This window comes from Montipora capricornis, chromosome 5, assembly GCF_036669925.1.
Source record: "Montipora capricornis isolate CH-2021 chromosome 5, ASM3666992v2, whole genome shotgun sequence".
In the NCBI taxonomy this organism is placed as follows: domain Eukaryota; kingdom Metazoa; phylum Cnidaria; class Anthozoa; order Scleractinia; family Acroporidae; genus Montipora; species Montipora capricornis.
In genome coordinates this window covers 4,039,372-4,054,893 of record NC_090887.1, presented here as the reverse complement: position 1 = coordinate 4,054,893, position 15,522 = coordinate 4,039,372, and the positions used below count along the sequence as shown (strand labels likewise).

The following is a 15,522-nucleotide window of genomic DNA, read 5'->3' as shown; positions in this document are numbered from 1 at the left end:
CATTTTATGGCTTTTACCCGTAGAATAAAAATTGTATTGATTACGGCCCCGTTTTATATAGGGGCAGATTGTGCAGTTTTTACTTTTGCACCGGAAAGAACCGGGAGAACTTATTTTTGCACACGACATAATTTGTTTACTAACGATTTTGCTTTGTAGCCCTAAAGAAGGTAAAACTAAGAAAATTTTCGTTTTGGGAACCGTGATGGTTGGGATCAAAGTTTTGTAAGGCATCATTCATGTTATAATTAACAACACCTCTGGGGTAACCGTTTTGTGACAACTTCTTAAGTTCATCCAAAGACGATTTTAACAAACGAGGAGACGAGCAATGCGGAAAACCCGAAAAGTGAGAGTACGCATCAGAATTGCTTTGTCCCATTCAAGCTTCAGTTCCAAGATTTCCTCGCTCATGCAAATTCGGGGAGGGGGGGAGGGGTGAAGCATAATAATGAATATTGAATAACTGCTTAAAAAAAGAAAATGCAAAAATGAATAAAGATTTATCAGAAATAACATACAATTCCAACAGCGGTGACAAACATCAGATATAAACGCATCATTTGAAACTATCTTTTACTTGACCTTCCGTGTGCTTCTGCACACATCTTCAGAAGTGACGGTTAATAGAAAAATTGGAGTTTAAATATAACGAGAAATGAAAAGTGACCCAAACACTAACCTAATGTGGCCAACACATGACGCATGCGCGCAAAAATTTCACTCGGTCACTGAATTAGCAGCCATGAACAGCTGTTTCGGCATTGCTGGGCCTCATCAGCATGATGTAGCTAACATAACAAGCGGGTGTTTTAGGTAACGATGTTTCGGCTGGCCAATACCAGCCTTCATCAGGTTTATTTGGAGATCTGACGAATTTACAGAAAAAATATACACATGCATGTTTTGAAGTAAATGATAACGTAACGTGATATAGCTACTTGACTGAAACAAACCAAACTTGCAAAATAGTAAAATGCCGTTGAAACAACGAGATCGCATACTTATAACGCGCAAATGAACTAACAAATTAAACTACCTAGCTAACCGTGGTTACGACAAAAATTCCTTAAAACCGAAATACAGTGTGCCTCTGACATTCCCCGGCAGAATAATGAATATTGAATAGCTGCTTAAAAAAAGAAAATGTAAAATATTGAATAAGGATTTATCAGAAATAACACACAAACAGCGGTGACAAACATCCCATATAAACGCATTATTTATATCTAATCTTTTACTTGACGTTTCGTATGCTTCTGCATACATCTTTAGAAGTGACGGTTAATGCAAAACTGGAGTTTAAGTATACGGGATCACTACTAACTTATTAACTATTAACTAACGATATTTCGGCTGGCCAATACCAGCCTTCATCAGGCTTATTTGAAGATCTGACGAATTTACAGAATATGTATACACATGTTTTGAAGTAATTAAGGAAGATTTTAGATGATAACGTACTGGATAAACAAACCAAGATTTCAAAAGATTCAAATGCCGTTGAAACACTATATACTAACTATCGAGATCGCATACTAATACATGCTAATTGACCGCGTGAAATGGTTGTCCGCATGCGTGATGTGTTGGCCTCACCGCGTTGGTGTTTGTGTCATCTAGCTTTTTTTGTTGAGTTATACAGGATCATGTACTAACTTATTAACTATTAACTAAGGATATTTCGGCTGGTCAATACCAGCTTTCATCAGCCTGAGGTTTATTTGGAGATCTGATGAATTTATAGAATATACACATGTTTTGAAGTAATTAAGGAACGTGATATAGCTACTGGATAAACAAACCAAAATTTCAAAAGAATAAAATGCCGTTAAAACACTATATACTAAATGACGAGATCGCATACTTTCGGATACTCGGCTTTAAGAACAAGGTATACACAATGCTGTCATTTTAACGAAAGAAGACGCGTACCCATTGAGAAGACGTTATGACTGATACGGAATAGACCATTTCCGAATTTATGTCTGCCTCCTCTTCAAAGCGAGTCTAAGTGCAAAGCTTTTGTGATGTCAATTGGGTATACTTTACACATTAATGAAAACTAATTTTCATAAGAAAACCTTCGCACTTAGACTCGCTTTAACGGGAAGGCAGGCACAAACTTGGAAATGAATGAAGGGGTAGTTTCTAAAGAAACTGTGGTGCTGCGTCGGTGGGGAAGTAGTATACAAAAATTAGGTTTTATCAACGGAGTTGATAATGTAAATTGGCCACCGTACAGAGATCCTAAAAGCTGACGTTTCGAGCGTTAGCCCTTCGTCAGAGCGAATCGAGGGATTATGGGTTACGTGTAGTTTTTATAGTAGAGTAGGAGCTACGCTATTGGTGGTAACATGGCAACGTGAAAAATAGGAATATATTCCTATTTTTCACGTTGCCATGTTACCACCGTTGCCATGTTACCACCATTGCTATTTTTCACGTTGCCATGTTACCACCAATAGCGTAGCTCCTACTCTACTATAAAAACTACACGTAACCCATAATCCCTCGATTCGCTCTGACGAAGGGCTAACGCTCGAAACGTCAGCTTTTAGGATCTCTGTACGGTGGCCAATTTACATTATCAACTCCGTTGATAAAACCTAATTTTTGTATACAAACTTGGAAATGGCCTATTGTGCACGCGCACATGCGTGTGTGTATTTAGTTGTTTATCCGGATTAGTATAAGGCGGTAAATAAGCTTCACTTTTATAGGTTTGATGGACAAATATATGTTTCATATATTGCTAAAAACATAAGTTTATTGAGATGTGGCTGTGTTGCCAGATGGAATTGAAGATGCACGGCATTCGTTTGAAAGTCCATTTCCGGTTTATTTCAAATCGCAGCTTCAAGAACTAGCTTTACACAGTGTATTGTGCGCTTGTTTTTAAGGTAACTTATTTCAAATCTCGGCTTTAAGAACGAGGTATACACAATGTATTGTGCGCTTGTTTTTAACGTAACTAATTTCAAGTCTCGGCTTTAAAAGCGAGGTATACACAGTGTGTTGCACGTTTGTTTCTTTACGAGGCTTCAAGTTCTTTCAAAATTCGGCTTTAAGAACGACGAATACACAATGTGTCGTGCACTTGCATTTAACGTAACTTGCTTCAATTCTGGTTTTAAGAACGAGGTATACACAATGTGTTGTGCTCTTCTTTCTTTGCGCAGCTTATTTGGAATGTTGCCAATAGACTTCCGGTAACTCCATTGGACTCAATGCGCCAGTGGACTCCGATGGATTTTACCCTCCCGAACGTGAAACAGGTATGACTTCCGGTTACATTTCACGACTAGACTTCTAGTAACTTCAATGGAATCTAGATTTGACGACTGGAATCTAGTTGAGTGTATTGGACATGTCTGCTTTAGACTTAGCTGCAAAAGGAAATAAACAGCGAGAAAGCAACAGCAACATTGACAGCCGAAAAGGTATCAAGGGAGGAATCTTGTCAGACGTATGGGAGAACGGAAGCAAGGTTGGTGGATCACGTGTTTTGGTTTGCTGGACACGATTTTAAGAGGAACTTAAAGAAATTGAAAGAAACTGGACTGTTTGACTGTAAATATTAGAGTAAAGCAATCAATTTAGTATTATCGTTTAAGCTAAGTTGAGGAATAGATAATTTATGATTTAGGATTTACTATCTTCCCTAATATTAGGATTTACTTTTTTTTTCTCTTAAATTGAAAGCATTAGTTTATTTTGTTTTAGAAGTTTCATGCTTGTGCGTTGCGCGATTGTGAAAAGGGGCGTGTGTGTGTCATTGTCGTTCTTCGTTTTGTGTGCGGGCCCACCTTTTCAATAATAAACATCTTGTTAATAGGGCAAAGTTGGTCTGTCGTATGGGAGAATATTGACCTCGGTCAATGGTACTCACCTCACTGTGTTCGGCTTGTGTTGGCGAAGTTGGTTTTCCCTTACGGACCTCCCATACAGACCTCCTGCTTGGTCATTACAGATTAATTGTCGACCTTTTACTTCGACGAACACGGCTAGAGTAAAAGACAATTTATCCATCCTCATCACTGGAAAATTTGATTACAACCTTAAGTAATGAGACCAGGTTTTACATGCCACAAGACATTTTTTTAAATCGAAGTAATTAATTAATCAAATAATACCTAATAAATTACATTATACAACAACATTTGTTAGTATGGTTCGATGGCTGGGGTGGACTTTCCGGTTTTGCCGACTTTGTTCCAGCAGCATCTATGATTTTAGACGGCTTTTCTAGGAGATTTGCTGCAGTTGGTTGTAGGGTTTTAATATCACTTGTTCCAACGTTAACCGATTAACTCAATTCAGGCGGGAGCGCAACTGTTGCCATCTCTTTCCAGTTAATTGACTTTCCGCATCCAAATTGTGGTTTCGAACTTCTCTCTGATTTCACGGTCTTATGGCTGACCTTAGTGATGCAAAGCCGGCCATAAAAAACCCATCTAAACGAAAAGGTGCCCAGTTCTGCCTAATATGATGGATCCCTGAAGTCGTTGACATTATCAAGTCGATTTCCACAGATTGTATTGCCTTCACAGCCTTCTGACTTTGTCCAAATGGTACCACAGCTTCAATGGCTGCAACATCACCTTCAAATGTAAAGTTGTTGGTCTCAGACATCTTCTTCTGGGCTTCAACAATTTCATCTGTAATGTAAGCCTGGAATTCAAATAACAAGGTCAACCGGCCAAATCTTTGCCTCTGAACGCTTTTCTTGCTTCATCGAAAGCCTTCTTCTTCTCTGAAAAGCTCTTAACTTCATCGCTGGTCGACTTAAGAATCTTGCAATGATTGCTAGGGATTTTGAAAAGCTAAAAAAAGTTATCATCATACACTGTCACGTTATGTTCTTCAATGCAGGAATTGATTATGTTTTTCCATAGTGTTTCGTGGTTTGTGGTAATCCAAGAAAGACAACAGTATCGATACCAAGCTCATCTTCTATCAGCGGTATGAATTCCTTCTCTGTCCAGTCTACCATATCCATATGCGTGACAAGAACCCCTACTACGTCCATAGGGAGCTCTACAAAGCGATCTGCATATTTGCGAGCATTGTCGACCACAGAATCAATGCGAGTCTCCGCTTTAACAACAATAAATATTCTTGAGACAGGTCTAAAATTGAGTGCCCTTGCTATCTCCAAGTTGTGGTCCAATTTACCCTTCAATGCGTTGCCGTCTGGTGTGTCGGCTACAACAAGGCTGCCGTCAGGGACGCAGAAAGGTTTGAAGGTCTGCGTAAAACTCTCGTTCGCATCTGAACTCCTGCCCTTTATTCCAGTCAGTTTCTCTACCAAAGTGGACTTATCAGTTCCAACATCACCCAGAAGAACTACATAGGGTGCTCTTTCGGAGGTCGAAAGCATCGAATTGAAACCTGCCATGACGATTAATGCAACTGAAAATGAAGAAAATCGAGAACTCTGTTAAAATGCATTTGGGATTGATATTGCCAGTGACATTATATAGCTAGACCAGCCTTATCGCCCACACCGCGCCCACATGATGGCACAACAGTTGGCTCTCATCCATTATATTTATAGCTAGACTTTTAAAGGGGATATTTAACCTGAGACCTCCACTACCACGTTATTCTTCAACTTGGGATGTGTCTGTCTTGACAAACTATCTAGCAAACTTTTTTCCCTTAAATAGTCTTATCCTAAAGCAGCTGACACTAAAACAGTTTCACTGTGTGTTTTATGCTCAGCTGGAAAGTCTCAGTCTCTTGGTGCCCGTGGTATCAGTAATTTAATTCAGCATAAAGTTGCAATTCAATTTATTGTTACAGAACGTTTAAAGACATCGAGACCTGACAAACCATCAGTTATAGTTAATTTTCCCTCCGTGTCATCAAAGCCACATGTCTTTCCTATGAGTACAGTTTCTGCGTACATTACACGTACTTGTAATATTAGAAACTCGTCAGATTTCAGACTGTTTATTTCCTTCGTCAAGCCTCGTGGAGCAGTTACTCCTGCCACAATTTCCAGATGGATTAAAACAGTCTTATCTGATGCGGGCATAGACACTTCAATTTTCAAAGCTCATAGCGTTAGGGGGGCTGCTACGTCGGCAGCTCACAACAAGGGTGTACCTGTAGAGCATATCTTTAAGCTGGCCAATTGGTCTAATGAGAGTACATTTCGTAGATTCTACTTGAGGTCTGCTGAGCCAGGTACGCCAGACTCGGCTGTTAATGTTGTTGATCTCGTTTGATGATGTTCGTCCTTCGCTTGCGAAGATGACCATGACTTCAAAACACTCAGGGGTTGGAATGGGTGCGTAGATGACTGATGAGGCCAATCTTAGCTCGGAAGTGTCTGTTACAGTGGGGACATGGAATGCTGGGGGCTGAGCCGGGCTGGAAGGCAGAGTTCTCACGATCTTTCCTCTTCTAACGTTTCTGTTGGTTTTCAATCACTCGCCTCTTTTCGAAGGCAGCGACTTCAGAACTCACAAGGGATCGCCAGCTGGCACGATCTTCCGCCGTCTCTTCCCAGGTGGAGTCGGGAATGTTGCAGCGCTTGAGGGATTCTTTCAGTGAGTCTTTGTAGCGCTTCTTGGGTCTGCCGCGTGAGCGCTCTCCATAGAACAGTCTCTTTGGGAGTCGACGATCACTCATACGGCGAACGTGGCCAGACCACCGGAACTGTGCTCGCAGTAAGGTAGCATGTATGCCTTCCATTTCAGCCCGGTGCAGAACTTCAGTGTCAGGAACTCTGCCCTGCCATTTGACATGGAACAAGGTTCTGAGGCATCTCAGATGAGAGGCATTTAACTGCTTGGCATGCCGGCTGTAAACAGTCCATGTCTCGCATGCATAGAGTAAGGAAGGTAGAAGTATAGCTCCATATACTTTTGCTTGGTCTCATTGCGTAAACCACGTGTTCTAGACACTGAAATAATATGTACTTATTGACTAAGTGGGAGGGCCGGACGAGAAAATATTTGGCTCGAGGTCATGGCGTACGTGCGCCAAATATTTTCCTGTCCGGCCCGACCTAAACTCAGTCAATAAGTATTTTATCATATGGGCTCTTTACACTATTCATGAACACTCAGAACATGAAGTTTTCACTTAATAGATAGCTGAAAAATTCAGGTGGCTTCAATCGGATTCGAACCAGTGACCTTTGCGATGCATCTCTTTCTTTTATCAGTCCTTTCATGGGAACACATGTGCCCAAAAAGTAATGTCAGTACTTTGATCAAGGCAAACATGCTATCATAGTGTAACGGAACGGCAACATTGTACTCTAACAGGGTTTATTCTAGCAAACAACTTATCTCTGGTTCATGACTGCTACACATTCACCTAAAGTCTCACCGAAAGTCTCTCTCCTTTTGCGTCCACATGACGTTAGCTCAACGTCACTTAACTCTTCTTTCAGTGTAGCTCGCCCACATTTCAAAAGCTCGCGCTCATTTCACTATCCGTCTGGTTATAATTGTCAAACTCAGACAAAATCTCTCTCTTCTTTGATAATGATCAATTCTCTATTTTCGAATTCCCCTTAACACACAGCTGGTCATCACTGTTTCACCATAACTTAGAGACATACTTTACGTTAGCATCAAACGCGCGCTTTAAGTACTTCAGCAATGCAATTGAATAAGAAGCTTTTCGTTTTTCTTTAATTATTCATGTTTATTTTTTCATTTCACTACTATTTTTCCGTAAGTTATCACTACTTTAAAGCTACCTTACAAGGATATACCGACGCGAAGAAAAATCGACAACATTTTACGTTCTCTGTCGTCACCTGCACAGGTAAAGCCTTTGTCAAACAATTAATCGGACAATGTTAATTTTTTTAAAAGCAAGTCAAAAAAGTAAACTAGTGAACAGCATTCTGCAAACTGTATCTGTAAAACTTGTTTATTCTTCGACGCGCTTCGTCTATCTAGCTAACGTAGACTTCTTTAGGGAGTTTTACAATTAATATAAACACTGATAAACGCCTGTATTTAACCGTCCATATATGATGGCAAAAATGAAGGCCACCAACATTATGGTTTCACCCGATTTTCGAAAGAAAACAGGCGTTAAATGTATTACGGTATATAAAACTCCCTGAAAAAGTCTTTGTTAGCTAGCCGAAACGTGTCGGAGAATATAGTTTTACAGTTACAGTTTGCAGAGTGCTGCTCACTAGTTTAGTGTTTTTTCATTTTTTTTAATTTTAAATAATTTTTAAAAAATCCACAAAATTTTACGATCTAGGTCGTTACCTGCAAAGGTAAAGTCTTTGTCAAACAATTACTCGGACAAAGTTTTGTTTAAAAGCAGTCATTACGATTGAACCTTATGCATTCAGTGGGCTTCGTTTGAAGAATGGCCCTCACGATTCACTCTTTTCACTTCAATTTCATTCTCCGTAAAACACTACATTAGAATGGCAAGGATTTTGTCTTATTTCCTCCTTGTATTGATGAATGTTGTTCTTTGCAATTAGTTGGTTTGTTTTGGATATATAAATAAATCAAATGTCAATTGAAAATCAGCACCTTAATAACTTTTGTAGAATGCGCAAACAACACTCCAATCATTTCATTCAACATATTGGAATACACCAATAGGTGGTTTTCACGTTACGTCATCGCAGCCATATTGGTGGTGGACGAAAACAGAAGATCTCTCATTAACTCCATTTGTTCGTCCACCAGCAATTGTCCCTTGCAGAATTGTCATATGTGTCTCTAGAGGTTGGTTGCAATATATCCTATACACTGTGATCCTTTAGTCTCGCAAATCAAAAGTGAATAAAAAAATATCTACCAGGGAGTTACGTTATTTATTGCTTCAGTTGATCGTCCGATAAGAATTTTCTATTTCTACAAACAAGGGAAACAAAGAACTACCTCCAAGCATTTAGTTGTCACAGGATCGTTTATTTTCTATTTTCCTTGTGATCATATGATAATTTAAGCTCCTCAAGTTGTTTAGTTCCTCATCCTTTGAAAACTGGTTAGTACACTACAAGATGGGCAATGACAAACATTTTGCAGGTTCGACTTTGCCCTTTTCAGTTGCCGTTCAAGCTTTTTAGCACCTTAGAAAAAGCCTTATAATTTTCAACAAAACTACTTATAAAAAGTAGACTATAGACTTTATTTTATGTCATCATTTTGTGTTAAATAAAAATGAATCTAATGGTCACGTTGTAATTTAAAATACTCGAGAAAGATTTAAGACACTTGCAAAAACGCCAGAAAAAGCTAAAACCTTTAAGAGAGAACACAAAGCGCGCTCAAAATAGCATATTTATAGCTGCATGTCCGTTTTGTCGACTTCTGTGGCTTTTCATTCTATTCGTCGCATATTTGCAAAATCGAAATATCCGAGTTTCTTCATCATTTATGGAAAACAAATAACTGCAAGGACGGTTATCGAGCAAACAGTTGTCTAATCGTATCTTTTACTGCCCCTCTGACTTCCTTAATCTTCCAACAGTAAAGAATTGGGTTCAGTGTTGAGTTCAGAAAGACACACGTTACTGAAAATACAAATACAATCAAAAGAAAATGCGACGGTGCAGTAAAAAACATCAAAGTGTTCACTATTAAATATGGCAGGTAACAAATTACTAATGCTAACTTCACCCACAATACACTGTACACTGTTTTTCGATATCGCGCCATTCTCGATAAAACTCCATGGCTTGCATGATCTTGATCAATCTGGCCCTGAGCTTGCACTCGGCTATGACGAAGTTTTAGGAATATCTTGGAGTAGGAAAACAGTGAAGTGACTAAACATAGCAGTATCACCGTTTGAGCATACCATATGGTTATCTGCTGGTCCCAAAGGTACATAACTGAACCGACACTCGCAACAATCCAAGTCAAAACGACGGTCATCCACACACGCTTCCTAGTTACAACTTGTCTGTACCTCATCCCTGACAACAAGGCGAGTAATCTGTCCACGCTTATCGATGCCATCGTTAATATAGACACACCACACAAACTATAACCGACCACAGTAACAAATTCAATAATGTAGCGACAAATATTCCATTGTCCTTTTGTAATGGAGAAAAGAAATACAGCAAAAAGAGGTTCTATGATGATACCATTCAAAATATCCGTCGTTGCCAAGTTTCGAAAGAGGAGTTTCGAGGGCGAATGTAGCGAAGAAACTTTGTTAAGGGCAAGTAGGATAAGAGTATTCCCCAGAATTGCAGTAACGGAAATCAAAATGTTCAAGATCATTAACATGATCAATTCATTGTGAACTCCCGAGGTTAGTTCTGATGAACACGATAGTTGTCGTAACGATTTTCGAGTTCCATCTCCTGTATTGATTGCCATAATCGTTTGTCGAATAATCTCCCTCTTAACAATTCCCTAGAGAAGAAAACTTTAAAATTCGATTAATTAGTAATACATGAGACTATCCAGTTTCAGTTTTTCAGTTTCAGTTTTTGTTATGTATTTTGCATAAAATATCACAAAACTATGCAATGCTCGCAGTTAGCAATAGGTAGTCGAGGCGAGCATTGCGTACAATAAATATTCCAGATAAAATGGTTACAAATACATAACTACACATTCACATGAAAATAAATAAATAAATAAAATAAAATAAATTAGTTTTAGAATACAGTTAGTGCAGTGGAGAACAGCTTAGAACTTGTACAGTATAACATAAATAAACATGAAAAAAGTAGTTTAAATTGAATAAATAAATTTTTAACTACATGACATACTAAACTAAGGAGTCAAAATTTGCCAATATTATCGAAACATCAATGTAATCATCATATTTTAGCAGTCTTTGTAAGAGGATATCATCAACATTATTTTTGAAGTTAGATTTTGACGAGATCGTTAAATTATTTTATCCGTAACGCTTGTTTATAATCCCAAGAGGTTCTGTAAGTTGAGATTTTTCAATAAGATGGGCTTCCCGGGCTTTCCCAAAAGAGTCACGTTCATTGCTGAGCTTTTCGATCACGGAATGAGTAACATGTGACTGTGTGAATGGTTATTGCTAAGAAAGTGTTCTGGAACTGCGGTCTGGATCTAACTACTATTGAGACTGAGAATAGGGCGTCTGTGTTTATTAGGCGACGCTTGGTTTCCCCGATATACTGAAGATTACGTAATTTACACTGAATCATGTAAATAACATTGAAAGTGTTGCAAGCATTGTGAGATTTGATTTTATGGCTTTTACCCGAAGAAAAAAAGTTGTATCGATTACGGCCCTGTTCTATATAGGGGCAGGTTGTGCAGTTTTTACTTCTGCACCGGAAAGAACCGGGAGAACTTATTTATACACAACATAATTTCTTTACTAACGATTTTGCTTTGTAGCCCTAAAGAAGGTAAAACTAAGAAAATTTTCGTTTTGGAAACCGTGATGGTTGGGATCAAAGGTTTGTTATGTTGCTTTTGTAAGGCATCATTCATGTTATAATTAACAACACCTCTGGAGTAACCGTTTTGTGACAACTTCTTAAGTTCATCCAAAGACGATTTTAACAAACGAGGAGACAAGCAAATGCGGAAAACCCGAAAAGTGAGAGTACGCATCAGAATTGCTTTGTCCCATTCAAGCTTCAGTTCCAAGATTTCCTCGCTCATGCAAATTCGGCAATTCGGCGGGGGAAAGCATAATAATGAATATTGGATAACTGCTTAAAAAAAGAAAATGCAAAAATTAATAAAGATTTATCAGAAATAACATACAATTCCAACAGCGGTGACAAACATCAGATATAAACGCATCATTTGAAACTACCTTTTACTTGACCTTCCGTGTGCTTCTGCACACATCTTCAGAAGTGACGGTTAATAGAAAAATTGGAGTTTAAATATAACGAGAAAAGAAAAGTGACCCAAACACTAACCTGATGTGGCCAACACATGACGCATGCGCGCAAAAATTTCACTCGGTCACTGAATTAGCAGCCATGGACAGCTGTCTCGGCATTGCTGTGCCTCATCAGCATGATGTAGCTAACATACCAAGCGGGTGTTTTAGGTAACGATGTTTCGGCTGGCCAATACCAGCCTTCATCAGGTTTATTTGGAGATCTGACGAATTTACAGAAAAAATATACACATGCATGTTTTGAAGTAAATGATAACGTAACGTGATATAGCTACTTGACTGAAAGAAACCAAACTTGCAAAATAGTAAAATGCCGTTGAAACAACGAGATTGCATACTTACAACGCGCAAATGAACTAACAAATTAAACTACCTAGCTAACCGTGGTTACGACAAAAATTCCTTAAAACCGAAATACAGCGTGCCTCTGACATTCCCCGGCAGAATAATGAATATTGAATAACTGCTTAAAAAAAGAAAATGTAAAATTGAATAAGGATTTATCAGAAATAACACACAAACAGCGGTGACAAACATCAGATGTAAACGCATTATTTATATCTAATCTTTTACTTGACGTTTCGTATGCTTCTGCATAGATTACATGCATCTTTAGAAGTGACCGTTAATACAAAACTGGAGTTTAAATATACGGGATCACTACTAACTTATTAACTATTAACTAACGATATTTCGGCTGGCCAATACCAGCCTTCATCAGGTTTATTTGAAGTTCTGACGAATTTACAGAATATGTATACACATGTTTTGAAGTAATTAAGGAAGATTCATAACGTACTGGATAAACAAACCAAGATTTCAAAAGATCAAACTATATATCGAGATGCTAATTGACCGCGTGAAATGGTTGTCCGCATGCGAGATGTGTTCGCCTTACCGTGTTGGTGTTTGTGTCACCTTGCTTTTTTTGTTGAGTTATACAGGATCATGTACTAACTTATTAACTATTAACTAACGATATTTCGGCTGGCCAATACCAGCTTTCATCAGCTCGAAGTTTATTTGGAGTTCTGACGAATTTATAGAATTGAAGTAATTAAGGAACGTGATATAGCTACTCGATAAACAAAATTTCAAAAGAACAAAATGCCGTTGAAACACTTTATACTAAATGACGAGATCGCATACTTACAACGCACAAATGAACTAACAAACTACCTAGGTAACCGTGCCGGGTTACCGCAAAAACTTCCTCAAAACCCAAATACAGCGGACCTCTGACGTTCCCCTGTCTGACGCGCTTTGGAACACAATGACAAGACGAACTGAAACCATTCCTTTTGTTATCATATAGTGTTTTAATGATCTATAAACTCTTTAATGATAGATGACTTCCTTTTAGAGTACAAGTCTTGGTAGAGACAATTTCGTAAGACTCCGAGACAACAATACTGCCGATACACAAGATGCAACTCCGCCGAAAACCAAGATAATATGTAATTCCTGTCACATGTCAATCAAACTAAAGCTCGTGTTACACTAGTTTCCAGTTTTCAACACATAGAATGCACCATTACCTAACCTCACTGGCATCATTCGCAAACACTCCAACATACTTTATTCATCAGACCGTTTCTAGTGCAAAAACGTTTTCAAAACACTTCCTTTGGTGGCTTACCGCCGTTAAGAAAATATTAGTGTGACATTCTATATTAGGGCCCAATTAACTAAAACACCTCGTAATAATAATCCCCCCGGTTCTTTCCGGTGCAGTATGTAAAAACTGCACCACCTACCCCTTTTTTGAACAGGGCCGTAATCAATACATTTTTCATTCTACGGATAAAAGCCATAAAATCAAATCTCACATGACTTGCAACACTTTTAATGTTATTTACATGATTTAGTGTAAACATATATCCCATAGGCGTTTACTGGGTTGCCTGAATAATAGCTAAATGATAATGGTATTCTGTGCAGACCTGGGGCCAGTTGTTCAAACGATGGATAGCGCTATCCACCGTCTAAATCACTACCCAGTGGATAAACACTGGCAAAACCATTTGAGTTATCTATTGGATAGTGATTTATCCGGCGGATAGCACTATCCATCGTTTGAACAACTGGGGCCTGGTGTCAATATGCATTTACACTCGATCTGTTGTGCGAGTCAGATGATGGAAATGTAAGCTCAAATTTCGGTTGAAATGTGAACGAAAAGGTGATTGGTCTAAACGTGTCATTGCTCCATTAAAGTTTTTCTGTTGACCTTTAGACATAACTAGTATCATGTTTTAGAATACAATTCTTTTTGCTATAAGTATCCGTTCAATCTTCTCTGACTGATAACTCTGGTGGTATTTCATCTACATGTAATTTTATTACAAACAACTTAACTTGGGACTTGTCCTTTTGAAACTTTTAGGTTGTACAAATGTACTGTGTTGCAAACACAACAAAATTTGTTGTGTTTGCAACTGTAATATGGGCCTTCTCTGATCTTTTGAAAACAGATACGCAGTTATCCGAAACTGAATTCTCAGTTTGTCTTAGCTTTTCACTGCTTGTGTTAGATCTTATACGCAAGAACATTTTCTCTTTTTCTCGTAGATCTAGTGGTTTATACCGTCTTTGATTCTATCCTCTTCTCTTAGTCAATACTATTCGTTTTTCGAGAGTTTTGTTATTTATACCATTCAGACCTCTCGGAAAACATCTGTTGTTTCTTTTTTGGATCTAGCGAGTTGTACCTTTCTATTTTATGATGCATATGTTTTCTTTTGATGAGAGGTTCCCTTTGTGTGTAACTCCCCTTTTTTCTATTAGCAACTATTAACCTTTTCTTTGTATTACACTCGTTTTCTAATTACCTTTTGTCTTGTGGCATTTGGGACATTAGTTGAACAAGGATATAAATTTGATGTAGTATTCTATAATTATTTCATTGCATTGAAATTGTTTTGTCACGACGTTGACCAACATTTCCAAGAGATAACCTGTGTTGCAAATACTTTGAAACATTTTACAATATCACCATTGTCACTGAAAATGTTAAACAATACTTTGTGCTACTTTCACTTTTTTGAATTGCGCTGAAAAATGTAACTTGTACAATGATCTGAGATCCACATTAAAAATCGAGCATTGTTGCCTTTGATTAACTTGTAAAAGAATAATTTGGTGCAAGCAGAGGCACAAGAGATTATTTCCCTCTTTTCCAAGTTAAACGGGTAATGTGAATCTCTGCTTCATATATTTGAAGGCTACTTAGAAAATCATTCACAGAAAGATGTTGTTTATCAGCATTCAGTTTCTCTCGCCGGTAAAAGGTACTTCCATGTTCTGCTATTGAATTTAGAGTCTGTGAATTTCAGGATCCACAAGCTTTGATGATGGAAAAACAAATACTTTAGAATAACATTGCACAACATGATTTCAAGACACCAGCATTGGTTCTAACCTCATGACTTACTGCATGACTTATTTGGTAATTGTGGTGACATCATTATTTATCGGGGCAGGAGAACTGTGAGAGGTTGTGCCATGTGGTATTCCAGAAATACCAGTATGTACACCCTTTAACTCAAATAAGGCATTTTGAACTGGCGTACAATACTTGGAAATAATAGTCAGATTAAACGAGACTTACCTGTAAGTTGAAGTTTGATTACGATTCTGTCTTGTCATCAGTCCGGAACG

The 15,522-nt window shown here is 38.2% G+C and overlaps 2 protein-coding genes across 3 annotated transcripts in view; both read right to left on the bottom strand.

The window, feature by feature from the left end:
- Nucleotides 1–2,628: 2,628 nt before the first annotated feature.
- The window catches only part of LOC138049173 (uncharacterized), a 29,504-nt gene continuing 16,610 nt past the window's right edge, over nt 2,629–15,522 (bottom strand). For both annotated transcript variants that reach the window (XR_011132310.1, XM_068895347.1), the window contains exon 2: nt 2,629–5,415. Coding sequence is in view for 1 of the 2 variants with exons in the window: in XM_068895347.1 (XP_068751448.1) it covers nt 4,883–5,415 (533 nt within the window). In the remaining variant the exon portion in view is untranslated. The remainder of the gene's footprint in view (nt 5,416–15,522) is intronic.
- LOC138048770 (adenosine receptor A3-like) lies at nt 8,891–11,601 on the bottom strand. The gene has a single exon (XM_068894889.1). The coding sequence runs from the start codon at nt 10,332–10,334 to the stop codon at nt 9,408–9,410; it is 927 nt and encodes a 308-aa protein (XP_068750990.1). The 5' UTR covers nt 10,335–11,601; the 3' UTR covers nt 8,891–9,407.